Here is a 24,991-nt window from a genome sequence, read left to right as displayed (position 1 = left end):
GTCATGGGTCAGGCAGTCTTGTCCAAGGTGGGGGGCAGGACGAGGTTCTTGGCCTTCAGCCTTGTTGCAATCCTCACCAGCCTTCCCCTGGACTGTATCCTGAGGGGGGCCCCCACTTGCTTCCATGGCCCCGCTGTGTGGGGACTGAACGGGTAGCAGCTGCTTGGAGATGTGCCAACTGGTGGCCTATGGAATGTCCCCTCTTGGAGCAGGCAGGTTCCAGCAGGAGGGCAGGGCATTTCTCAGAACTGCCAGTGCCTCTTGCACGATCATGGTTGGGCTGTTAGCTGGACTCCTGTGTTTTTTGTTCTTGATTTCCAGGAGCACAGGAGGCTGCACAGAGGGGGCCATGGTCCAGGCTCGGACATGCCCTGTTGGCTTGCCCCTGAGGGCTGCAGGGTCAGGGTGGGTGGTGCAGGCTGGGACTCCTATCCCAGAAGAGGTGCGGCTGGAGGCCACTAGATGAACTCCAACAGGAGGTGAAGAAGCGGGACCTGCCCTTTTTCACTTAGACTTTGCATGGGGCACATCATGTGACGAGGCCATGGGTACAACAGCCCTTTTCCCCTCCCTGGCCTGTCACGCATTCTCCACTGCAGAAGAGGGAAGGGTGAGGGCCTCTGGAGGGTTGTCGCCAGAGGGCGTGCACAGGGTCTGTGACCCAGGGAGCTCCTGAGAGTGAGGGAAAGGCTTCAAACATCGTGAATGAGTCCATTTCACACCTGCGGTGTTCTTAGTCACTAAGGAGATGGAGAAGGACTCCAGTATTCCCAGAGGCCAATGCCTCGTCATTGTTGGTGCACAGCCGCAGGCCATTTACTGTAAGGACGTCGTGGATATAGAGCAGTTCTCCACGGTGAGAGGCGTCTACCTGGACACTGCTGACGACACTTTCTACAGTCAGTTTGCTACGGGCTGTGTCTCCATCCCCTGGCAGAACGAGGTACTGCTGGTTTATCCTGGCTACAGCGCCCGGAAAGTTGTGCCTGCCCGTGTGCATGTGTGTGCCCGCGTGTGTGCACACATGTGTGTCGGTGCTGTCCCAGTCCCTGCACGGGAGAGGGAAAGTTTGCCATCCTGAGCCCCACTTTCGAAGTGGGACTGGCCAGCACCCGTCTCTTACCAGCTCTGGGGGTGCACTGGGAGGGAGGAGGAGGAGGCTGTGTTCCCTGTGCCCTGAGCTGAGTGTAGGGCGGAACGCGGTGGACTGACCTCATGGGGTCTCTCTCCTTCTCTGTTCTCCTCTTATATGGGCACAGATGATCGAATCGGGTTGTTTTAAGGACATCAATGATGTGGAGCCTGAAGAAAATATGGTGTTGAATGTAGAAGAGAAAACACGATACCCGGTTTCCAAAACGAAGAGAAGCTTCTTCTACAGACTCTTCAGGAGAGGGGTAAGGGTAACAAGCATTCTATTACATCGGGGTTTTTTTAATGGGAGGTGTTCAAAGAAAAGAAATATTTCACCAAGGTAAAGTCTTTCTTTTCTCAGCTTTCTTATTAAGACATTTCACATAATTTAAGAGCTCTCACTCTATGGTGCGATTTGAGACCCACCAGAAAAATCCTCACTATGTCGTTTGCTTTCGGTATGAAGACCCTGTTCTGACACGCAAAGGACAAACAGCTCTGGAGGTTGCATAGACCAGTCATGAGCAACTGGGTCATGTCGATCACTGCCCTCCCGCTCCGACTTGGCTGCTGCCCCGTCGCAGGCCTTCTGTCACACAGAACATGGAAGCAGGAGGCTTAGCATGTTTTTCCTAGTGAACTGTCTCTCCCTACAAGAGTGCGTCCCCTGCTTCGTACCCTGTGGTTGTCCACTAACATTCAGTCCATCTTTGTTCAGTATGAAAAGCAAGCCTAAGGCGGGGAAGGTCTGTGAGGGTGCGTCCACCGGGACCATACTTCTTCGGAGAACAGGGGCCAAGTGTGGGTTCGCGCCTGGGTCTCCCTGGCAGCCAGGCTCCCCGCACTCAGGAAGTCCTGCCCAGACATGCTCTGCGCAGGCCCGACCTGTGCAGGGGGCACCGGATGGGGACTCCGCAGCCGCGGATGGCATGCTGCCAGCTGAGCCACGTGGCACCACTGCCCTCGTTCCCCTGCAGCACTCAGCTCAGGTCCTGTAATCGCGTTGCGTGTGCAGCAGAGAAAGCGAATCTGAGACACTGTGTGTGTATGTGTGCGTATGCATGTGAACTGAGCATCCTCCGAACCATGGGGGGCATGAGAGGAAGTGTGGAAGTCAGCCTTAGTATCAGTGCCCCTGCCCCGTGGCTGTCACCTTGCGCATTCACTGCCAGGGAGCAGAGCAGGCGCATGTTGGCTGACTGACCCCGCGCTCTGCCATGTTGCAGGGCTGCATTAGCAGTGGCCCCAGCGAGAAGGAAGAGCTGCCCACCAGTCTGTGACCACAGCCGCAGAGCCCGACCCCATGTCGAGGAGCCCACGCTCAGTGTTCTGTCCTGTCCGGAGCCGTAATAAATACATGTCACAGCCTAACACGGGCCACATGCGTCTGCAGATTTCTGTGTTCATACCTGAGTCGTGTTGGCACCAGAGCTGGGCTGTAGGAAAGGGCACTTGAGGACCGCCCCAGTACCCAGAAGCCCCAGGTGTGGACATTGAGTGGCGGGGGCTTGTCCCACCTGTGCCCACAGAGGTGGGGAGGAGTAGGCTGGGGCATCAGCCTAACAGTGTCCAGGGCCAAGAGTCCTGTTCTTCCCCCTAGAGTGTCCTCCGGTGCTCAGCGTGGTAGGAGGCAGGAAGGGTCCTGCTATCCCCAGAAGTTCTTGGCCCATTTGCATCCACACTGACATCTGCTCACTCACTGAGATTCTCGTGGGTGAGGTGTGCGTGTTCGTGTGTGTATATCTTTGTGGCATTCCTGGACATGGGCTGAGAGAGGGTGTGTGCAGGACCCCGAGCCAGGGCTTGGCTGTTGGTAGCCTGGGGGTCTGTGTGGTACCTCCCGGCCTGAAGCACAGGGGAAGATGGGGCTGGGAGCCCCCTGTGCTTGGGCTGGAGGTGAGGACCCCCCTCTCCAGCCCTGGTGGGTGCTTAGCAGTTGAGGAGCTCGCTTCCCACACAGGCTAAGGGATGCTGGGGTTCCGGGGTCAGTAACTCTTTCCCTCAGCCAGGGCTGCCAGAAAAGGAAGGTGGAGCCCCTTCCCCGTGGTGGGAATGTGGGCTCTGTTGCCTAGGGAGGGGTGTTGGCACCCGCAGGCCTTGTGAAGACCAGGGGTGTGGTCTGTAGATTCTGTGGGCAAATGGCCCCAAGGTGCAGAACCCAAGCTTCTCCTGGATCTGTGTGTACGAGGCCTGCAGCAGGGGTGGGGTGAGAAGCCAGTCCTCTGCAACTTTCATTGAACAGCAAAGACTTGGTCTGGATCAGAGACCCCGCCATACTGCTGCATGCCGGAGAGTGAGCCAGGATCAACCACGTGCCTGGGTTCAGTGTCGCTGTCCTGCAGCCACAAGTCCCCAGCCATGTGAACCCAGATGGCACTTCCAGGAGTGCCAGTGTCATCTGCACGCATGCTCTGGTCTGTCTAGAGGGCAGCAGTGCTGGGGCCAGGCTCTGCAGTGAAGCACCTGGGGTCGTGCCCTTCGAGACCATAAGAAGTTGATCCTCAGCTTGCTCTGTTCCCGGATGGGGAGAGGGAAGAGTGACCTTGGGGCTCAGGCCTTTATTTTAGGGATGGCTTCTCTTCTGATGGGAGCTCATCTCAGTTTAAAGACAGCAGGAGGTAGGGACGGAGACCCAAGGCCTTCGGCAAGCATTTGGTAGAACATCTGTTATGTGCTACCTGCTTAGTAAATCTGTCGGGAATTGTGGACAACTAATAAATGCTCACCCTGAGCAATGCAGGCAGGTTTAAAGAAAATAGAAATCACCTGTATTCCTACCACCTGCTTATATTCGAAGACTTTTCAGACCTTCTGTTACCAGTGTGGACACGGGGGCAGTGGTGCGCTTGTCTGCCCGGTCCCTGCCCAGTCACCACGGGGTGGAGGGCCCTGGCTGGGAAGGAGCCTGGGGGGCCCATCTGTGCCCATAGGCCACAGCTCCAGGAACCAGTGAAGGCCTTTGCCAGCCCCCGCCCCCGGCTTTTTTCTGCTTCAGCTAGTCTGAGTTGAGTGCCCCCGTGCTCAAGGGAAGAGTAAGACAGTGAATCTGGGAAAGGATTTTACGAGCTGGCACCTTTATGTATTGATCTGTAATTGTCTTCCCCCTCTGGTTAGAAGCAAGCACATATTTTTTTAAGGAGAGTTTTGAAATTAAAGTGTAAACAATGAAAAATTCATCTTTAGTATCAGCAATTATCCAAAGATAATCCCTATCAGCATTTTATTCTATATGTAATCTGTATTTATTTATTTCTTGCCATTTAATTTATTTATTTTTCTAAAGGTTTATTTATTTATTTATTTGACGAGAGAGAGAGAGAGAGAGAGAGAAAGAGAGAGAGATCACAAGTAGGCAGAGAGGCAGGCAGAGAGGCAAGCAGAGAGAGAGGGAGAAGCAGGCTCCCTGCTGAGCAGAGAGCCCGATGTGGGGCTCGATCCCAGGACCTTGAGATTATGACCTGAGCTGAAGGTAGAGGCTTAACCCACTGAGCCACCCAGGCGCCCCATATTTCTTGCCATTTTGTTTAAATATATCTGTCATCTTAATCTTTTACTGCACATTTAGGACAACAGTTATCAAACAATCCAAACAATTGTTGCTTCCAGCTTCCTTGTTATTAGAAATACCCATGGGATGGACAGCCCTGTACCTATATGTTTGTGCACATCTGTGATAATATTTTTAGGGTAGATTCGTAGCAGGGAATCCCTTGGTTAAAATGTATGAACAGGGGTGCCTGGGGGGCACTGCTTAGCGGTGGGTCTCCTCCCTCTTGTTCTCTCTCTGAGATCTCTCTTGCTCTTGCTTTCTCTCAAATAAATAAATGAGGGCGCCTGGGTGGCTCAGTGGGTTAAGCCGCTGCCTTCGGCTCAGGTCATGATCTCAGGGTTCTGGGATCGAGTCCCGCATCAGGCTCTCTGCTCAGCAGGGAGCCTGCTTCCTCCTCTCTCTGCCTGCCTCTCTGCCTACTTGTGATCTCTCTCTGTCAAATAAATAAATAAAATCTAAAATAAATAAATAAATAAATAAATAAATAAATGAATGAAATAAAAAAAAAAAAGAAGTGTATAAATAGTTGGCTTAAACCCTATGAGAAAGAGCTAAAGGGATTAAAGGAGGCTCTGTCTGGCAGGCGTTTCCCCTGGGATGGGCAGCAGTGGGTGGAAGGAAAGCTCTTGTCCATAGCACTGTGTCTGACTTGTTCCTTTGACCATGTCTGTGTATTATTAAGATAAAAATAAACATTGCATTATGAAAATTATTTGTTTCCCAAAATAAAGCACAATTACACTCTAAAAAAGACATGCAGGCATTTAAAAAAAAGAGATTTTATTTATATATTTGACAGAGATCACAAGTAGGCAGAGAGGCAGGCAGAGAGAGAGGAGGAAGCAGGCTCACTGCTGAGCAGAGAGCCCAATGCAGGGCTCGATCCCAGGACCCCGGGATCATGACCCGAGCCAAAGGCAGAGGCTTTAACCCACTGAGCCACCCAGGTGCCCCTGTGTGGGCATTTTAAAAGAATATATGTTACGTACCCATGTGAACAAATTACCCTTCTAAAAAAAATTTTTTTTAAAGATTTTATTTATTTATTTGACAGACAGACATCACAAGTAGGCAGAGCAGCAGGCAGAGAGGGAGGGAAGAAGTCAGGGGGAAGCAGGCTCCCCACTTAGCAGAGAGCCCAATGCGGGGCTTGATCCCAAGACCTTGAGATTATGACCTGAGCTGAAGGCAGAGGCTTAACCCACTGAGCCACCCAGGCACCACTACCCTTCTGAAAATTTTAAAAAATTTCCTCTCCTACCAAAAATGTCTAACAGCTCCCTGTTAGTTTCACCAAAAGCTAGATTTTTGTCTTGGTGAAGAGTTTCATTAGAAACAAAGAGTTTCTTTTTCTTTCTTTTTCCTGTGGTAAAATATACATAAAATTTACCCTTTTAACATTGTTAAGTGTCCAGTTCAGTGGCATTAAGTACATTGATATGGCCATGTAGCCATCCCCACCATCTGTCATCTTGTGAATCTGACACTCTGTCCTCCCTGAACACTAACTGTCCATTCTCCCCCAGGCCCCTGGCGCCCACCATCTCCCTTCTGTCTCTTTGAATTGGACTTCCCCCAGGAACCTTCTATAAATGGAATCATATAGTATTTGTTCTTCCATGACTGGCTTATTTCACTCCGTGTAATGTCCCCAAGGTCTCTCCATGTTCTAGCAGGCATCAGGATCCCCTTCCTGTTAAAAGCTGGCCCACATTCTGCCATGTGGATGGACCCCGCTGTGTCTCATCTGTTCATCTGCTGACGGGCCCTCAGCTGTTGTGAGTCATGCTGCTGTGTGCAGTGTAGCAATACCTCTTTGAGACCCTGCTTCCAGTTCTCTCAGGTAAAGACCCAGAAGTGGAATTGCTGGGTCGTATGGGAGTTCCATTTTTAGTTATTTGAGGAAATGCCATACTATTTCCCAGAGCGGCTACAGCAGTTTGCACTCCCAACACCGCAGAAGCTTCCTGTTTCCCCATGTCTTCCTGAACATGTCATTTCTAATGGCTCCTTGACATTGTTCTAATACACAAGGTACAAAGGCTTTTACCACTGCCTCGTTGTTGGATGTCGACGTTGTTTCATCTTTTCGATATTAACATTGCTTCAGTAACATTTTTGGGCCTCCATCTTTGAATGCCTATCTAATAATGTCGTCCCCAGAGCAGCCCTCCTAAGGCCATGCTAAGTCAAGTGGTTTGCGTCCTTACATCTTTTGATGGGTGCTGCCAAGTTACTCTTCAGGAGAGTAATTCAGGATTTGTCATAACTAGCAGTTTTTGGAAGTCCTGTTTCCCTGTGTCCTTACCAGTCCCCATGAGCATGCTCTCTAATCTTTGCTCGCCCTCTTAGGCTCCTACTGAACCTTGAGTGTACTCAAAACCTGCCGTGAGCACTCACCTCAGCTGCATCGTCAAGGTCAGGATGCAGGGATCCGAACACAGCATGGGATCTTGGGCCGCCTCCCCTCCTGGGTCTGTGGTTTCCTGTCTAGGGAGCGAGGCATGTGGAGTGAGAAAGATTTCCCTTTAACTCATTCTCTGAAGTCTTAAGATTCCCTTCTCTTATATCCCGACTCTGAATTGAGCCCTTCTCAGAGGCCTTCTGTTCAACCAGGCTCTGGCCCCTTTCTCTTTGACTTCCGTGTATTATTCTTTCTTTTCTTTCTTTCTTTTTTTTTTAATTTACTTGACAGAGATCACCAGTAGGCAGAGAGGCAGTCAGAGAGAGAGGAGGAAGCAGGCTCCCTGCTGAGCAGAGCGCCTGATGCAGGTTGATCCCAGGACCCTGAGACCATGACCTGAGCTGAATGCAGAGGCTTTAACCCACTGAGCCACCCAGGCGCCCCGCTGTGTGTTATTCCTCTTAACTGCAGGTAGCTGAGTATTTAACTGAAGTTCTCTGAACACTCTTATCATCAGGACACATTTCTTCCCCTTCTCCATGGGAGTGGGAGCCCAGTGGAGAGCCCACTCTGTGCCCTGGGGGTGGGTCTGCTTGTTCTGTCATGACCCGGCAGCTCCTGAAGGCACAGTTTTAAATAGGACGTGGAATTTCCAATGTTGATCATCTAATAAGGGGACAACTGGATGTCAAAGGTTTTGCTCAGGAAAGAACAGAACTGTCCTAGTGGAAGGAGTATGACACCCCATGTAGACCTTGCTTATTAACACAGCAGTCAATGCCAGCCAGGTATCTTCAAGAAGTCTTCCTGACCCTCCTCCCCAGGCTGGAGCTTTTAGCAGGAAATCGAAGACATGATCGTAAGTTTACGATGTTCTTAGTTTAGTTATAAGGTCATCAAGAACCAGGGCCCTGTCTTAAGTCCATCTGGGCTGCTGTAGCAGAACACCCTGAACCTGGCAGCTTATAAACAACAAAAATGTGTTTCCCACAGTTTTGTCCTTACATGGCTGAGAGCAGAGAGGGGAAGTGAGGTCTCTCTTGACCCAGTCATGGGGGGGGGGGTCCATCCTCTTGATCTCATCTAATCCTAATTATCTGAGTCATGGACAGTTAAGTGAACCAAAGAAAATCCTGAAGAAGACCTTCATCTCATTCATGGATACTAAATTACCAGGGTCCTGAGAGCCTATAACCAAGAGTATACTAAGGGGGCAGAGATAAAAGGAATGAAATCAGCCAAGGACAAAAATGAAAATAAACCAGAAGGAATCAGGATCAGAGAGAAAATGAGAGATACTCTGACTTTACATTCTTTGAAAGATGCATTTTAAAGACATCAAGAGTCCTGTAGTATAAATTTGAATTAATGTGTACCTATAGCCACTGAACTGTCCACTTAGGAATGGCTAAAATGGTTCTGTGTATTTTAATACAATAAGAATGAATTGAAATATAAGCTCCTAATTTCCTCACTCTGTTCTCTGAAAGGCCCAGAAGCAATGACGCCCCCACAGTGATGAGCACACCTGGCTCCCAGTTCTTGGCTTCTAAAGACCACTCTCCCCTCCAAGGAGTCAGGGCTTCTTAGAGAAGTGGCTGATTCCAGGTTTGAGAAGGGGAGGATGGGCTGGGAGCATCATGCTGTGACATAAAACAAGAAAGTGCTCAAGGAATGATGGAATGTGGCAAAGGGACACAGGAACTACCTTGAAGGGGCATCTGTTGAACTGGGGACGATTTGAGCTTCAACAAAAGAATTATGATGAAACTGGTTATGACATATAATTTTTAAGATTCGGAGGAGAACAGGAAGGGAATGGTTGGATGTGATATGGGGGAGGAGAGCTCTTCCTCAGAGAGAAGTGTGAGGAGCTTAGGGCAGAAGAAACAAGGGAGTTGCAAGAGACACCACTTCTTAACTCCCAGCCTGAAAGATGACTTAGGCTGGGGTCGACCAGGGATGCCAGACCCATGGGTGGAAGGCTTCCAGGTGGCAGGACATTATCAGAGGTCCAGAGAACTGTAGGGAACCACCACCAAGAACTTATTAATTATGGAGGAAAACGTGCCTTCATGGTGGAGAGATCTGGCAGTCACCACCTTTACTGAGTGACCAAACCCAGCCCCCCAAAGACAATGGACTCCAGGACAAGACCCACCTGTGAGGCCTCCTTCCTAAAGGGCCAGGTGGATTCTAGCTGACCTCACACACCACAGCCATCCCATAAAATATGCGACTCACATATGTCATCTTTAGAAAGTAAAAATAAACTGCTTTGAGTCATCTTGTGTTTAATGCAATATACCCAAATATTATCTCTACATGCCATCAGTATACACAGAATGAGATGCTTTACATTGTTTTATATGAAGTTATTTGAAATCTGGTGTATATTTTACACTTAACCGCACATCTTAATGCAGAATTATTACCTTTCAAATGCTTGATAGCCACATGTGGCCAAAGTGTGGGGCTATGCTCCCTGTCATGGTGAGTGTCTGCAGGGACTCGAAGGGAACAGGGAGCACCTGGCTATATGTCCAGTGCTGGCTGAGTTTAGGCTCTGGGCAGTGGCTCTGCTACTGAAAAGAACATCCTGTTACCAGACATCTCTCACCAGGGATCGAGCATTCCAGAACTTCCAGAATGGGTATCAGCCAGACTTTCAAGCCCTTCCTGCTGGGAAGCCGACTGCTACCTCACAGATTGACCATGATCCTTGGGGTCACCATCAAGAGGCAGGCTCATCTCTCCTTACACACTGAGACATGGGACAATGCAAGTACAGAGAGCCAAAGACTGCAAGAAGATGCTAAAAGCAGACAGAGGGGCAAAAAGACACATTATGCTCAGAGGAGTGACCTTTAAACAACAACTGACTTCTCAACAGCCAGAACGAAAAGCAGAAGACAGTGAAATCCAAATCTTTCATCTGCCGCAGAAAAGTATCTGCCAACCTTGGATTCTATACCTATCCAAAAATCCACTGAGAATGAAGACAAAGTAAAGATTTTTTTCTGAAAAACTGAAACAGAGATTTCAACAATAAAAGGTCCACTAAAAGCAACTCCATACAGTATTTTCCTGGCAGAGGAAAATGAGCCCAGAGGGAAGATTGGAGATGTAGGAGGGAAGGAAGAGTAAGAAAAAGGGTAAATATGGGAGTCGATTTAAACAAATGGGGATTGTGCAAACCAGCCATGATTGTGTCTGTGTCCTCTGTGGTATGCATGTGTACTTACATAGAATTAAAATATGCAGTGATGACACTCTCAACTGGAAGAAGCTTCGGGGGAGACAGGCAGGAGCCACCAAGTCACCTTCGGGGGCTCCTGGCCCACTTGCCTTATTCCTTGTGGCTCTGCCTCATGCCCCACGGGCTCCTACCTGCTTTGGGGTTCAGAGTGGGTGCCTACCCTCAGCTGCAGTACCCCATCTGTGGGGGCCACTGGGAGCTTTAAACATTTCCCTCTTGGGGCGCCTAGGTGGCTCAATGGGTTATGCCCCTGCCTTCAGCTCAGGTCATGATCTTAGGAATCTGGGATCAAGCCTCGCATCGCATCGGGCTCTCTGCTCAGCAGGGAGCCTGCTTCCCTTCCCGCCCCCCACCCCTGCTCTGCCTGCCTCTCTGCCTGCCTGTGATCTCTGTCAAATACATAAATAAAATCTTAAAAAAAAAAAACCTTCCCCCCGCCCTCTGCAGGATCACCACAGGTGTGTTGCTCAGCTTTCATTTCTAGCTCCCCACCCAAACCTATCTTTTTACATCCCCCCCCTCAAACAGTAACAGTTTTGTTGCAGAAGACTTGAAAAATACAGAAAGCGTAAGGATTAAGATATAAATCACCTATAATTTCCTTATTCACAGAGAGTCACTGTTATAGACTTAATGACCAGATCCCTTTTCCATATATGTGTGGGTTGTTTTTATCTTTCTTTAAAAAAATTAAAATGGAGGGGTCCTGCCTTCCATGGCGGTCTGCTCATGCATTGCACACCTTTGTGTTATGAGTGCTCTCCTCAAACAGGATCTGAATGACTACATAGTTTCCCGTTATGTGGGTGTACCTTGATTCATATAGTCACTCCTTCAGTTTCCACGTTTTTGTTCCCAGTGTTGCTGTAGCCAGTGACCATCCTCACCCAGGTGTGTCCTGTAAGGAGGTGTCAGCATCTTGGATTATGACTGTATTTGGACATGGGGCCTTTATACAGAGGTAATCAAGATAAAATGAGGTCTTCAGTAGAGGCCCTCATCAAATATGGCTTGTGGGTGTTCTTATAGGAACAAGGGATCAGGACCCAAACACACATAGAGAAAGACTACGTGAGGACAAGGGAGAAGACAGCTGTCTACAGGCAGGGAGAGAGGGCTGCACAGAACCACCCTACCCACGCCTGGATCTTGGACTTCCAGCCTCCACGACTGGAAGGCCTTCGTGGTGGGAAGATCTGGCAGTCACCAGCCCGGTCCATTCAGCTTTGTTATGAGCAGCCCCAGCAAACTTACCCTTTGCTGTGTATCCAGCCACCTCCTGGCTTATCAACACACAGCACCGCAGCCGACCACAGCTGCTGCGGGTCAGGACTCCAGGCACAGCGCCACTGCAAAGCCTGCAGTCAGGTACAGCCCTGCTCACCCAGAAACTCAACCCAGCCAGGACCCACTCCAAACATGTGGTATTGGCAGGAATCCATTCCTTGTATGCTTTTGGACTGAAAGCCCCCTGTTTCTCACTTACTGTTGACCACGTGGGCCTCTGCAACACAGACATGGCAGCCTTTGCTTCATGAACATGTACAGGCTAAGAAAGTGGCAGCCAGCAAGATGGAAGACTCCATCTTTTGTAAGCCAATCCCAGGAGCGCCACTTTGGCCTTATTTAGTTGGTTACAAGCAAGGGACCAGGATCAGGCCACACTCAAGTGGAGGGGACTATCCGAGGGCACAAATAGCATCAGTATCACGAGGGATCACCAGGCTGTCCTGTCTGTGGACCACAGCTCAGGACAGCCTTGAGCCTGGACACTGCGGCCTGCTGTCCCCAAAGTGTCAGGTAACGGGGATCTTGAGGCCGAGGCCGGTGGCATATTCTCTGATGTCCCTTTCCTGAAGGGGGCCCCATCGCTATCCCCTCAGGGGCAATGCTTCTGTGGTACTGCCGGGCTTCCCTTTATCCCACTGCCTAGGACAACTGACCACAGTGAGAGAAGGTAGAGTTGTGGCTTGTGGGCACGGAGGAGAGGGGTGCCCTGAGCGGGATCCTGAAGGTTCATACCGTGTTCATCACCTGCACCCCCCCCCCCCCCCCCCCACAGCAGCGCTCTCTGCGACCAACCTACTCCCTGCCTGGCGGGCGGGACAGCAGCCCCTCGATGACCGACTGTCCTCTGTGGTTCTCTGCTGGCTTACTGACCTCTCCTCCAGGGCGTGAGGCTCTGAAGCCCTGGACCCTTCGCCCGGGCGTGCCCCACCCTAAGCAGGAGGTGCTCTACAGACCTCTGCGGCAGGGGGCGGGGGGTGGGTGGTCCTCTCTTCGAAGGACTGCCCGTTAGGGTCGGGCAGTGGTTCTTGTGGGTGGCGCCTCTCGGGTCAAGGCTGTGCGCCAGCCACAGCCTCTGCGGGCAGCAGGCACTGACCCGCAGGTTTTGGCCCCGTGCCTGCCCTAGGCCTTTCCTTGCCCTCCGCAGGCCGGCTCAGCGAGGGGCGGCGCCTGGGCTCCCTGCCTCCCAGACGCGCACCCTCGGGCTGGACCGAGCTCACGCACTCTGCCCTTCCTCCCCGCACGGCTGAGTCCCTCCCTCAGCGCTCGCCACGCTGGGGGTCTCCGGCTCCCAGCCCACCGCCCGTCCTCCCTGCGACCCCAGGCAGAGGCGACAAGGATACCTGCGCTGGGGAGACCTTCCTGGACGCGCCCCACCTCCGGCCCCAGCCCCGCGCCTCCCGGGGCAAGTGCTTCCCCGCTGCAACCCCTGCCGCACCCCGCCCCTTGGCCCGCCCCGCCCCGCCTTCTGCCCCGCAGAGCCCCGCCCCTCTCGCCGTGCACTCTGCCCCGCCCCGTCCTCTACCCAGCCCTTTCCCCCGCAGTTTTTCGCCGCCGCGCCCCCTACCCCGCCTCCCCAGCCCCCCCGCCCCCGCCGCGCCTCGCCCCCCTTTTCCCCGCCCCTGCCCCGCCGCGCCCCGCCCCTCTCGCCTTGCCTTCTGCCCCGCCCCCGTCCTCTGCTCAGCCCCTCTCGCCGCAGGGGTTTTCCCCGCCCCGCCTCCACCCAGCTTTCTGCCCCGCCGCGCCCCCTACTCCGCCCCGTCCTTCCCGTCCTCCCCGTCCTCCGCCCCGCCTCGCCCCGCCTCTCCCGCCGTTAGTGTTTCCCTGCCGCGCCCCCTGCCCCGCCTCCCACCCTCCGCTCCGCCCCCTCCCCCGCCCCGCTCCTTATCCCGTCCCGCCCTCCGCCCGCCCCGACCCGAGAGCGGTGCTGTGATCTCAGCAGCCAGCCTGCCCTGGGAGGCCAGCCCGCGGATGCGGGGAGCGGGCTGGCGCCTCGGCCAGCCATTGGCAGAGGTCGCTGCCACTGGCTGTCAATCCTGCTGGCCCGGCCTGGCCCCGCCCCGCCGGCGCAGCGTCGAGGGACGCACGGCCGCGAGGGCTGCCGGGACGGGCCCAAGATGGCCGGGCGCCTGGGTTCCGCTCCTGTTGGCGGCGTCGAACCCCATTCATTGCCGCTCTGCTAAGCGGCGCCGCGGGTCGGCTCGAGGGCTCGGGTTCTGTCCCTGCGGGGCGGGAGGCCGCCATGGCGACCCTGGAGAAGCTCATGAAGGCCTTCGAATCCCTCAAGTCCTTCCAGCAGCAACAGCAGCAGCAGCAGCCTCCGCCGCCGCCGCCTCAGCTTCCTCAGCCGCCGCCGCAGGCGCAGCCGCCGCCGCCTCAGCCGCAGCCGCCCCCACCCCCGCCGCCCCCGCCGCCCCCCGGCCCGGCGGTGGCCGAGGAGCCACTGCACCGACCGTGAGTACCGGCCCGTTGCAGCTCCCGACCCCGCGGCCCCCGGACTCGGCGCGCACTGTCGCCCTTAACCCCGTGCCGGGGCCCTGTCCGGGTACGCAGGAGGGCACGGACCCCCGCCTCTCCCGGCGTGCGAAGTTAGGAGAGGAACTCTCTGCTTTGTATTTGCGAAGATCGGGCTGTGCCGTGAGCCTAGACCGCCACTTCCCTTCCCTCTCGGCTTCCCAGCGAGGGAGGGGCGCTGAGGTCCCGGACACCTCGCGACCAGCCGGGCTTGGGAGCTGGGATGCTGGGAGGGGGTGATGACATCATGCCTGGAGGCCGCCGGGGGCGGGGATGGCGGACTGCGGTCCGGGCCCAGCGGGATTCCGGTCCAGGGGGCTCTTGGCGCCGCGGGTACCTCGAAGCTGGCTTCCCGCATTCTCGAGGCGTGTCGGCTAGTCCAGGAATCGCACGGGTAGAGTCGGGAAGAGACCTTCTGTCTCAGCTCCAGATGATCTGCAGGCTCTTGAGTAGTGGGAGCCAAGTAAGTGGGAAGTTGCTTAGGAGATCGTTATTAACGCGCGCGAGAGAATAAAATTGACTTGAATCTTAGGAGGAGTCGGAGTTTTGTTTCCTGCCTGTCTTCAGCTGGACGTACAAACCGTTGCCGAGGGAGAGGTTAATTGCTGCTGGGGTGAGGATGCGCATTACACCAGCGCTGTGGTCCAGCTTGCTTGCGGCCCCCATGGGCGGCTCCTCTTTTCTTCTTTGGACACGGCCTGCTACTGTTTGAAAGCTAGGGTTCTGCTGCTTGGGCCTGGAGACCATACCTTCCAGGAGAACCCACGTGCTTTACCCCCGAAGTCTCCGCGAGGCCTTTCTCTCCCCTTGGGGCTTTGCATCCTCCATCTGGATGTGCACAAGGCGGTATTTAATAAGGACAGTGTTCAAGCGGCAGCCCCTTTAATAAGCTCCCTCTTATATTTATCCATTTATTTATTTAGGATTTTTAAAAAAGATTTTATTTATTTGACAGAGAGATAGAGGCAGCGAGAGAGGGAACACAGGCAGGGAGAGCAGGAGCGGTAGAGGGAGAAGCAGTCTTCCCGCCCAGCGGGAGGGGCTCCATCCCAGGACCCTAAGATCATGACCTGAGCTGAAGGCAGAAGCTTAGTGACCGAGCCACCCAGGTGCCATCCCTCTCATTTTTGGTAGTATTTTCTTACTCGTTATGTTTCTGATGTGATCCTTGCTATGTCCTGAGAGTTTAAATAGAAGATAAGAATTTGGGGAATAATGTTGGCTTATCTAAATTAGAAATAAAATTTATAAATAAATTAATTTTTCTTCTAAGAGGTGAAAAACCTGCTTGGGTGCTTAGAGAAAAACATTTTTTAAAAAAGATTTCATTTATTTTATTTAAGAGTGAAAGATCATGAGAGAGAGAGAGAGAGAGCACATGCAGGGGGAGGGGCAGAGGGAGAAGTTGGCTTTCTGAAGAGTAGGGAGCTGGATGCAATCCCAGGACCCCAGGATCATGACCTGAGCCCAGGGCAGATGCTTAACCAACTGAGCCACCCAGGCTCCACTGCCATCGGTTTCTTATGATGATTTGACAGAACCTGAATTTGCTTATCTTCAAAATATGGCTATAAAGAGGTTTCTTTCTCAAGCTGTCTTGACAAAAGTAGATAGATGCTGCTTTATTACCTTATTTTAAGGTATTATGTGATTGATTTATTTTAAAAGTATAATCTGTTACTTTCATGTAAGTAGTACACTCCCATGATGCAAATTCTAAAATTACAAAAAGCTAATAATTAAAACGTCTCTCTCCCACTCCCTTCTCCTGAGTACCTAACTCTGTCCCCAAAGGCAAGCACTATTCTCCTTCCTTCTTGTGTATCCTTACAGGTACAAATCATGCACATATAGAGACAGGTTTTAAGTTATTTAGAACAGAAGTATTTCAGAATAGTAAACTCTAAAGCTTCTTAGCATGCTCTGAAATCAACTACATTGGCCTAATTGTAGTTATTTTAAATAAAATGCATAAATATCATATTTGTAGACACTTTGCCTTTGAGAAAGCAAGTGTTCATTAATTTTGAATAACAAACTCTACTTGTGAGTTTGGATTTTGGCATTTCTGTTCAGGTGCTTCAGCTAAAAAATCCATTTGCCAAAGTAGGAATTGTCCAAAAACAATTTAAGTGTCTGTTCTATTTTTATGGTTCTTCTCTGTTGTGTGGAGCTGCAGTGTCACAGCCGTGCGTGGGCTTCAGTTGAAGTGTCTGAGTGCCTGCTCGCTGCTCAGCATGGAGGGTGCAGGGGTGCCGGGGTGGACTGGCTACCGTCTCAGCAGGGTTGGCCTGCAGGGGGGTGCCGGGGCGGGGACAGTCCTAACGGGAATTATGAGGCAGTTGACATTTGCATTTGGTACTTTCTTACTGTCCTTCAGAGTCCCACCCGTTTCCCCCTGACTTTAATTCTTCATTCATTGGTAGATGTTTACTGAACATCTAAGGAATGCCTCTGTGGTCATAGCTTGCAGGGTTGCAGCCTCAACAGATAAAGCTCTTGCCTTGTGAAATTTTCATTTCAGGGAGGGACATAGACAGTAAACAAGATGGAAAAGTAAAACATGGGTTTATGAGAGAGTGGTAAATGAAGGAGGAGCAGCAAAGCAGGAAAAGGAAGTGGGATAAGGTGTTGATATTTTAGATAGGGTGTCCAGGGAAAGAGCCACTGAGATTGTGGCTTTTGAGTCAACACCTGGAGGGGGTTAAAGACAGTCTTGAAGGTGTATGGAGGAGGGCGTTCCCGGCAGGGAAACAGGTCTCAAGGCCCCCTGTTTGAGGAATACCAAGGAGAGGTTGGTTCGGTTGGTTGAATTAGTGAGTGGGAGACTCTCAGTAGGAGGTGGGGTCCCAGAGGGAGTGGGAGCAGCACCCTGGATGAGTGCCACCCACCTTGTAGGTGAATTAAAGACATCAGTGTTTATCCTAGAGGAAGGAATGGCGGGAGGAAGGGCAGGATTTGAGTTCCATTTTACAGTGAATACTGGTTGAGAAAGGAGTGAAGGGGAGCACCAGCAGAAGCAGGAAACCAGTTGGGAAGCTGTGGAAGTGGCCTGGTGAGAGATGGTAGTCCAGGCTTCTGTGGTGATGCTGTCAGTGGTGAAGTGAAACGTGACTGAATTTGAAGGTAGAACTGACGGGACTTGTTCCTCTCTGCTAAGTGCGAGGTGATTTAGCTGAGGTTTGTGTTCTTAGTCAGGATATGTTCAGCTGTTAATAACTGGAACCCCTGCTGTGGTGGCTCACACAGGTGGGAGTTCATTCTAAGACCAGGTGAGTCTGTGTGAGGAGGCTGAATGAGATGAGGGACGTGACCCCTTCCTTTCTAACTTCCTTTCTTTTCCCTCTTTTCCCTCTCCCCCCTTTCCTCCCCTTCCCTACACACAATGCAGGGCTCCAACTCAGGACCCTGAGTTCAAGAGTTGTGTGCTCTACTGACTGAGCCACCCAAGCGCCCCAGTCTTACACTTAGTTTGTAAGCCCTGTCCTCATTCTTGCCCATATTTTTAAAAGTTGAGTAATTTGTCTTTTTATTGTGGAATTGAAATATGTATTTTGTATGGAATTTTTTATGTATTCTGGACACTTTTATGAGATATGTGATTTTTGAAACATTCTTCCTTTCTGTGAATTCTCTCTTCATTTTCTTGGTAGTGCCCTTTGAAAGATCAAAAGTTTTCAATTTTGATGAAGTCCAGTTTCTATATTTGTTTTTGGTTGCTGTGCCTTAAGAGTAAGAGCTATGAAACTTGCCAAACTCAAGGTCACAGAGATGTATTATTCCTGTGTTTTCTTTTTTTTTTTTTAAAGATTTTATTTATTTATTTGTCAGAGAGAGAGAGAGTGAGAGCGAGCACAAGCAGACAGAGTGGAAGGCAGAGGCAGAGGGAGAAGCAGGCTCCCTGCAGAGCAAGGAGCCCGATGTGGGACTCGATCCCAGGACGCTGGGATCATGACCTGAGCCGAAGGCAGCTGCTTAACCAACTGAGCCACCCAGGCGTCCCATTCCTGTGTTTTCTTGTAAGAGTTTTAGAGTGTTACATTTACATTGGATCCATTTTGAGGTAACTTATATACGGTGTGAGGTCAGGGACCTTCATTTCTTGGTGTGCGGCTGCCCAGCTGTCCCAGCACTTTCATCAGTAAGACGTTTCTTTTTCCAATGGATTGTATGGGAACCCTTGTTAAAAATGCATAGCCTGTAAGTGTATGCATTTATTTCTGGACTTTCAGTTCTTTTTTTCTTTTTTTTTTTTTTTTAAGATTTTATTTATTTATTTGACAGAGAGAGTGTGAGTGAGCAGGAGAGCACAAGTGGGGGCTGGGGGGAGGGTGCAGCAGAGGCAGGTGGAGAAACAGACTTCCTGAGGAGCAGGGAGCATGATGAGAGGCTGGATCTCAGGACCCTGGGATCATGACCTGAGCGCAAGTCAGACGCTTAATTGACTGAGACATCCAGGTGCCCCTGGATTTTCAGTTGGTCTACCAATACAAGTACAGTCTTGATGACCACAGTTGTGTTCGGTTTATTTATTTATTTACTTTGAAAGGTTTTATTTATTTATTTATTTGACAGACAGAGATCACAAGTAGGCAGAGAGGCAGGCAGAGAGAGTGGGGAGGAAGCAGGCTCCCTGCTGAGCAGAGAACCCGATGTGGGGCTCAATCCCAGGACCCTGGGACCATGACCTGAGCCAAAGCCAGAGGCTTTAACCCACTGAGCCACTCAGGTGCCCCTGTTTTCTTTTTTTAAATCACAATTTCAAGTCATGAAATTTGAGTATTCCAACTTTGTTCTTTTTTAAGATAGTTTTGGCTATCCTGGGCCCTGTGAGTTTCTATATGGTTATGAGATCAGATTGTCAGAGTCTACAAAGATGCCAGCTAGGATTCTGGTAGGGATGGCATTGAATTTGTAGTTTGGTTTGGGGATTGGCACCTTAACTATGTCAAGTCTTCTGATTCATGTACCTTGGCAAAGTTTTTATGTAAAGAGTCAAAGAGGGGGCCATTTATAGGCTTTGTGGGCACAGTCTCTCTCACAACCACTCAACCTGTGCCATGGTAGAATTAAAGCAGCCAGAGGCAATACGAAAATGGATGAGTGTGGCTGTATTCCAGTAACACTTTATTGATGACATTGAAATTTGAATTTCATATAATTTTCATATGTCATGAACTATTATTATTATTATCAACCATTTAAAGATGTGAAAACATTTCTTAGCTTGCAAATGGGAACAAAACAGGCAGGCTGTAGCTTGCGTATCCCTAGATTAAATATGATCGGACTACTTTTGTGAAGTATTTATTTTCTAATTATTTTCTAAAGATTTTTATTTTTTTTTATTTGACAGAGATCACAAGTAGGCAGAGAGGCAGCCAGAGAGAGAGGAAGGGAAGCAGGCTCCCCGCTGAGCTGAGAACCCAATGCGATTCAGGCTCGATCCCAGGACCCTGGGATCATGACCTGAGCCAAAGGCAGAGGCTTTAACCCACTGAGCCACCCAGGTGCCCCATCTAGTTACTTTTTATTAACTAGTTTAAAAAATTATAAAAGTTACATATATATATATCATAAAACATTTTCAAACAGCACAGATCTATCCTAGTCTCATACCCTAAAAATGACAATTATTAAACTTCTTTTTATCTTTTCTGATTTTTAATGCATATTTAAGCATTTAAACATGTCTCTTTTTGTTTGCATTACCCTGAAATTACCCTGAATTTCTCCAAGAGCAGTAATATCGTAGACATTGTTCCATAGCTGCACATGTAATTTTTGATAATTGCTATATAATAGTGTAGAATTTCCTGTTTGTTTATTTATTTGGAGGTGAAATTCACATAACATAAAATGAAGCATTTTAAGGTGTATGATTCAGTGACAGTTCATGGACAAGAATTTTTCTTTTTTAAAAGGACTTGGAACTGTAAAGGCAGAGGTTTTGTGTTGTCCTGACTTTCAAATAGCCTGCTGAAATATTCTCCCCACCTAAGAGAGTCCCCACTCCTGCTGCCTCTAGTTCCCGAAAGTGAGCCAGCCATCTGCTAAACTACCTTGGAGCGGTTGGTCCAGCCTCAAACATTGGTCTTATTCAAACAAGAAGGAAAAACAAAACACTGCGTAAGACAGTGGTTAGCGTGCTGAGTTGACTCAGCTCAGGTGCTGGAGTGCGGGTCAGAGACATGATCTGCTGTAGATCCTTGCTGCTCCGGCCAGAGTTCGCTGTTGCTTGCGAGCTTATGAGGAGTACAGACCCTTTTCCCTACCTGGGATGTACTGAATCAGAGTCTGCATTTTGACAAGTCCTGCCAGCAATCTATGTGCACCCTGAAGTTTGAAGAGCTGCACTGGGGATGGCCGGGCTCCGTAGCTAGCAGTGCTGTCAGCATGTGGGAAGGAAGACTTGGGCTGCTTGTGTAAGGGCATTTCTGACGCAGTGTCACTTCTCAGTCCCAGGGTGATCAAGCATTCGTGCAGCCCCAAAGTGGATTGTAACCTTGACACATGAGCCACAGTGGGCTGGAAGAGCTCCCAGGGGGAGTGGGGACTTAAGCGGGGACTGGACTTGATGACCTGGGAGGAGCCCTTCAGCCAAGTGCTGGTTTTACACCAGGCCGTTTTCTGGGCCCTGGGATTACAGCAGTGAGCAAGACCAATGGTGACGAATATGATGGAGAAAACAAAACAGTAAGGGGGAGAAGAGGTGTGCAATTTTATGTAGGGCCCAAGTGCACCGAGAAGGCTCTGCTGGAGGAGAGTGGAGGGAGCAAACCGTTTGGGTATCTGGGAAAAGAGGTTCAGGGAGACAACAGAGAACTGAGTATTTGAGGAATAGTAAGGAGGCCAGCGGCTGGAGCAAAATGAAGGACAGAAATAGGAGATGAGGTTAGAGTGGTAGGAGATTAGAGATGAAGATCAGCCAAATGGGGCTTTGTGCCCAATGCAATAAGGACTTTATTCTGCCCAGATGCATACTTGTGTGGTGAAACAAGTGATCTGATTTAATGTTTCTAAACGATCACTTTGACAGCACCAAATGCTGGCATGGACGAAACTGGGTCGGTCACTTAATCATTGCTGGTGGGCATACAGAAGGGTATGTCTACTCTAGAAAACTGTCCGGCAGTTTCTTGTAGAACAGAGTGTGCAATCATTATTTGACCTGGCAGCTGGACTCCGACAATTATACTGTTCAGCTCCAGACACCTGCCACAATTTAGGTGACTTCTAAGGAAGTCATGCCAGTGAAAATAGCCACTCTTGAAAGGGTGTAAACTCTTTAATATGTAACATTTTTGAAATCATGGGGTTTTAGGAAAGGAGACTAGATAAGAGGTCGCCAGGGTTAGGGAGAGTGTGGTGGGTAGAGAGGAGGGGAGGGGTGTGGCTGTGGCTCTGGGAGAAGCCCTTGTGGTGATGGAAATGTTCGGTGTCTGTGGGGGATCCATAAACATACACAGCTGATAAAATTGTATAGAACTAAACACATACACACACACACACACACACACACACGAAGAGAAGACTTTTCATTTAGCTTAACCCATTGGTTTTTTGAAGCGCATCTTTTTAAGGTACTGATTGTTAACTATTTGGTTAGATCACCAGTAAGAAAGGCTTTATTTTTAATTTATTTTTATTTTATTTTAATTTGACAGAGAGAGATCACAAGTAGATAGAAAGGCAGGCAGAGAAAGAGAGGGGGAAGCAAGCTCCTTGCTGAGCAGAGAGCCTGATGTGGGGCTCGATCCCAGGACCCTGAGAGCTGAAGGCAGAGGCTTTAACCCACTGAGCCACCCAGGTGCCCTATTTTTTAAAAATATTTTTTATTTTTTTAAAAGATTTTATTTTATTTTATTTTTTTATTTTAGAGAGTAGGAGAGAGGAAACAGGGAGGGGAGGAATGGAGGTGCAAGCAGACTTCATGCTGAGTGCAGAGCCCAATGGGGAGGATTGATCTCCCTATCCTGAGATCATGACCTGAGCCAAAATCAAGAATCCAGACACTTACCTGGCTGAGGCACCCTGTGCTCCAAGAAAAGTTTTATTTTGATGGTCCTTTTCTGTAACACGGACTGTGGATTGGGGAGTCTTAGCCCTTGTTCCCCCTAATCAAACAGTACTTTTTTTTTTTTTTAAGATTTTATTTATTTATTTGACAGACAGAGATCACAAGTAGGCAGAAGGCAGGCAGAGAGAGAGGGGAAAGCAGGCTCCCTGCTGAGCAGAGAGCCCAATGCGGAGCTGGATCCCAGGACCCTGAGATTATGACATGAGCCAAAGGCAGAGGCTTTAACCCACTGAGCCTACCCAGGTGTCCAGTACTTTTATTTTTAAATTAGATATGGTACATAATTCCAAAGTGACTTCCGGTGTCTCACTCCTTCCTAAAATCTGTCCAAAGGAACTCTAACATTTTAGGGGCACTCACATTAGTACCATACTTGCTGCAAGTGAAGCGGCCATGGTAGGAGGCGGCGGGGTGGGGGGCTGTGTGTGTGTGGAGGCCTCAGTCCTGCTTGCTGGCTGGGCTGTGCAGGTGCCATTGGAAGGTACGTGTTTAGAGCCCGAAAAGCCCAAGACCAAGCAGTGTTTTTTGAGTCCTAGTGGAATCCAGGCCTTTCCCCTGCCAGCCCTCAACCCGGAACCACATTTTTCAAGCCAAGTCTTAAAATAATATGATATTAAACAATAAAAATTTGGAAGATGGCTTGAATTCCATTCTTAGACTTCATTCTCTGGTAGTTGTTTTAATGTGGTCCTAGTGTGCTGTAGGGGCCTGGCCTTTTTTATGCGCCTCTTTCAAATGCGTGTTTCTGTGTAGATCACTTCAGTACAGAAGAGGGGATGACTGAAGTTTGTTTGCGTTTTGAAGGTGAAGTTAACGTGATTGCATTTACCAAAGTTGGAAGAGTCCAGACTGCTTGCCCTGTTCATCCAGTTCCTGCTCAGAACAAGGCGGTTCCCTTTTTACCTTAATTTCCATACTTACTTTGCACCTAGAACAAACCAGCCTGACCTCTCTGTTCATCAGTCAAAGTTAAATTCCATGGGGGAATGAAGTGGTTGTGGTTTTCTTAAATTTCCCAGTTTGCTTATTGGACAAAGTAAGGTAGGAAGGAGGTGTTTCAGGCAGGGACCATAGAGTGTAAAAGAGTTGAGCTTGAAAATGCAAGACCTAAACTACTGAGTTATTCGGAGGGATCAGAGATCCCTGAGGGCTGGGGAATGTGGACAACTGGGATGTAGCCCGAGGCTGCGTCCTGATGGGCTCGTTTAGATCAGGTTTGGGAGTGGGCATCCCATGGCAGTGATTTGTGCTGTGTACAAACCACTTACCACTTTCAGTAGGTAATACCTATTGCTTTCAGTAGGTAATACTGGAAGGATTATATTGTCTTTGTTGGGGTGTCTGTGGGTAAAGTCTGATCCCACACTTTAAAAATGTGGGTATTCTTCAGTGTGATAAAAGAGGGAGTGCTTTTTACAGGATTTGGTTACACTTGTCTGCCTTTTTAAGCAGGCATTTTTTAGGGTTTGACTGATGTCATAAAATTGTGTAGTTCTAAAAAAAAATTGTGTAGTTCTTTAATGATAGTGTGTCAATTTCGCACGTTTAGCTATGTTGGCAATGACAATGGGTTTGAGGAAAATGGAGCAGAATTAAAGTATTTGGTAGCAATTAGATGGTTTGTGTTTATGCTTCTCACACAAAACAAGTACTTACTGATTATTGTTTGAATTCTAATGGCGAGTTTAGGAACCATTGAAAACTGCAGAACTTTGTGATTCTTGGGCTATCAGTTTTTGTGTGGAAAAGATTCAGATTTCTTCATTGCTAGCAAGTGATTGTGAATCTGGTAAGAATAAAAACTCGAAATATGTGTGCTTTCTTCTTAGCCGACCGTGAGGGAGTACTGTCTTCTTTTTCAGAATAAGATTCATCGAAGGTGCTGCTTAGAGACCTGATTGTCTAGAGTGTGGTGGGCTGGATTGCCCAGGCTCCAGCTCTCGTTCCCACAGCCCGTGAGCTCTAGGACTTGGGGAATGCGCCACTGCTGCTGTTTCTACTTTTTCTTTTTTTTCCATCTCTTGGTTCTAGAAATTTAGATTCAAAGTAATTATCACTTGTCTTCTGAATCCTATCTGTAAGACTGACTCAAGAGCTTTTGAGTCTGCTTTAATGTGTATTTTACTTATTCTTCTACAGAAAATGTTGACTTAATCCATTTCCGTATCGGCTTTTTATGAACATCTGTGAAGTGCAGGCATTGTGCTGAGTGCTAGGAACAGAGATGTGCGGTGGGCCTTGCTCTTAGTCTGTCGTCCTGGGGAGGCCACTGCCAGAGCAGTTGTTATCAGAGTGGCCTGGACGCTGGCTGGCGGGGCCTGGGAAGAGAGCCCCGGGGAATAAGACAGGCTTTCCCTACCAGGAACCCCGCGAAGAGGAGCAAGAGGGAAACCGACAACAGTAGAATGTATTTTTATTTTCTTGGGTGAGATCGTATTCTGTCCTTGACTTTTTGCTCGTTTCAGGAACATTTACTCCAGTTCTGGTGAGGGGCGACAGCATTGGCTAGGTCTTCGTGAAGTCAGGCGCAGGACTTGACAGCTGTGCTGTTTGTTGCTCACTGTATTCTTTCGGCTTATCCCATATATGAGGAGGGAGACAGAGTTCTTGTTAGGACTCGTATTTGTATCTAAAATGTTCCACTGGCCTGGCCAATTCTCCATCAGGCATGCATGTGATTAGTGTAAAGCTGGTGACTTTTTTCCTCTTTTCTGGTACCCTGATATGTGAATTCAGTTCATTTAAGGCCTTGGGCAGATTTTC

The 24,991-nt window shown here is 49.5% G+C and overlaps 2 protein-coding genes across 4 annotated transcripts in view; both read left to right on the top strand.

Moving 5' to 3' along the window:
* Window positions 1–10,748, top strand: part of GRK4 (G protein-coupled receptor kinase 4) — a 111,099-nt gene extending 100,351 nt beyond the window's left edge. For both annotated transcript variants that reach the window (XM_059166575.1, XM_059166586.1), the window contains exons 12-14: window positions 806–943; window positions 1,260–1,397; window positions 9,698–10,748. In XM_059166575.1, the coding sequence (XP_059022558.1) occupies window positions 806–943; window positions 1,260–1,397; window positions 9,698–9,856 (435 nt within the window). In that variant the 3' untranslated portion in view covers window positions 9,857–10,748. The remainder of the gene's footprint in view (window positions 1–805; window positions 944–1,259; window positions 1,398–9,697) is intronic.
* A 2,974-nt stretch (window positions 10,749–13,722) lies between these two features.
* Window positions 13,723–24,991, top strand: part of HTT (huntingtin) — a 138,107-nt gene continuing 126,838 nt past the window's right edge. For both annotated transcript variants that reach the window (XM_059166400.1, XM_059166391.1), the window contains exon 1: window positions 13,723–14,088. In XM_059166400.1, the coding sequence (XP_059022383.1) occupies window positions 13,877–14,088 (212 nt within the window). In that variant the 5' untranslated portion in view covers window positions 13,723–13,876. The remainder of the gene's footprint in view (window positions 14,089–24,991) is intronic.

This window comes from Mustela lutreola, chromosome 1 (assembly GCF_030435805.1).
Source record: "Mustela lutreola isolate mMusLut2 chromosome 1, mMusLut2.pri, whole genome shotgun sequence".
Taxonomy (NCBI): domain Eukaryota; kingdom Metazoa; phylum Chordata; class Mammalia; order Carnivora; family Mustelidae; genus Mustela; species Mustela lutreola.
Note: the sequence above shows the minus strand (reverse complement) of the source record. Positions and strands in the feature narration are given on the sequence as shown.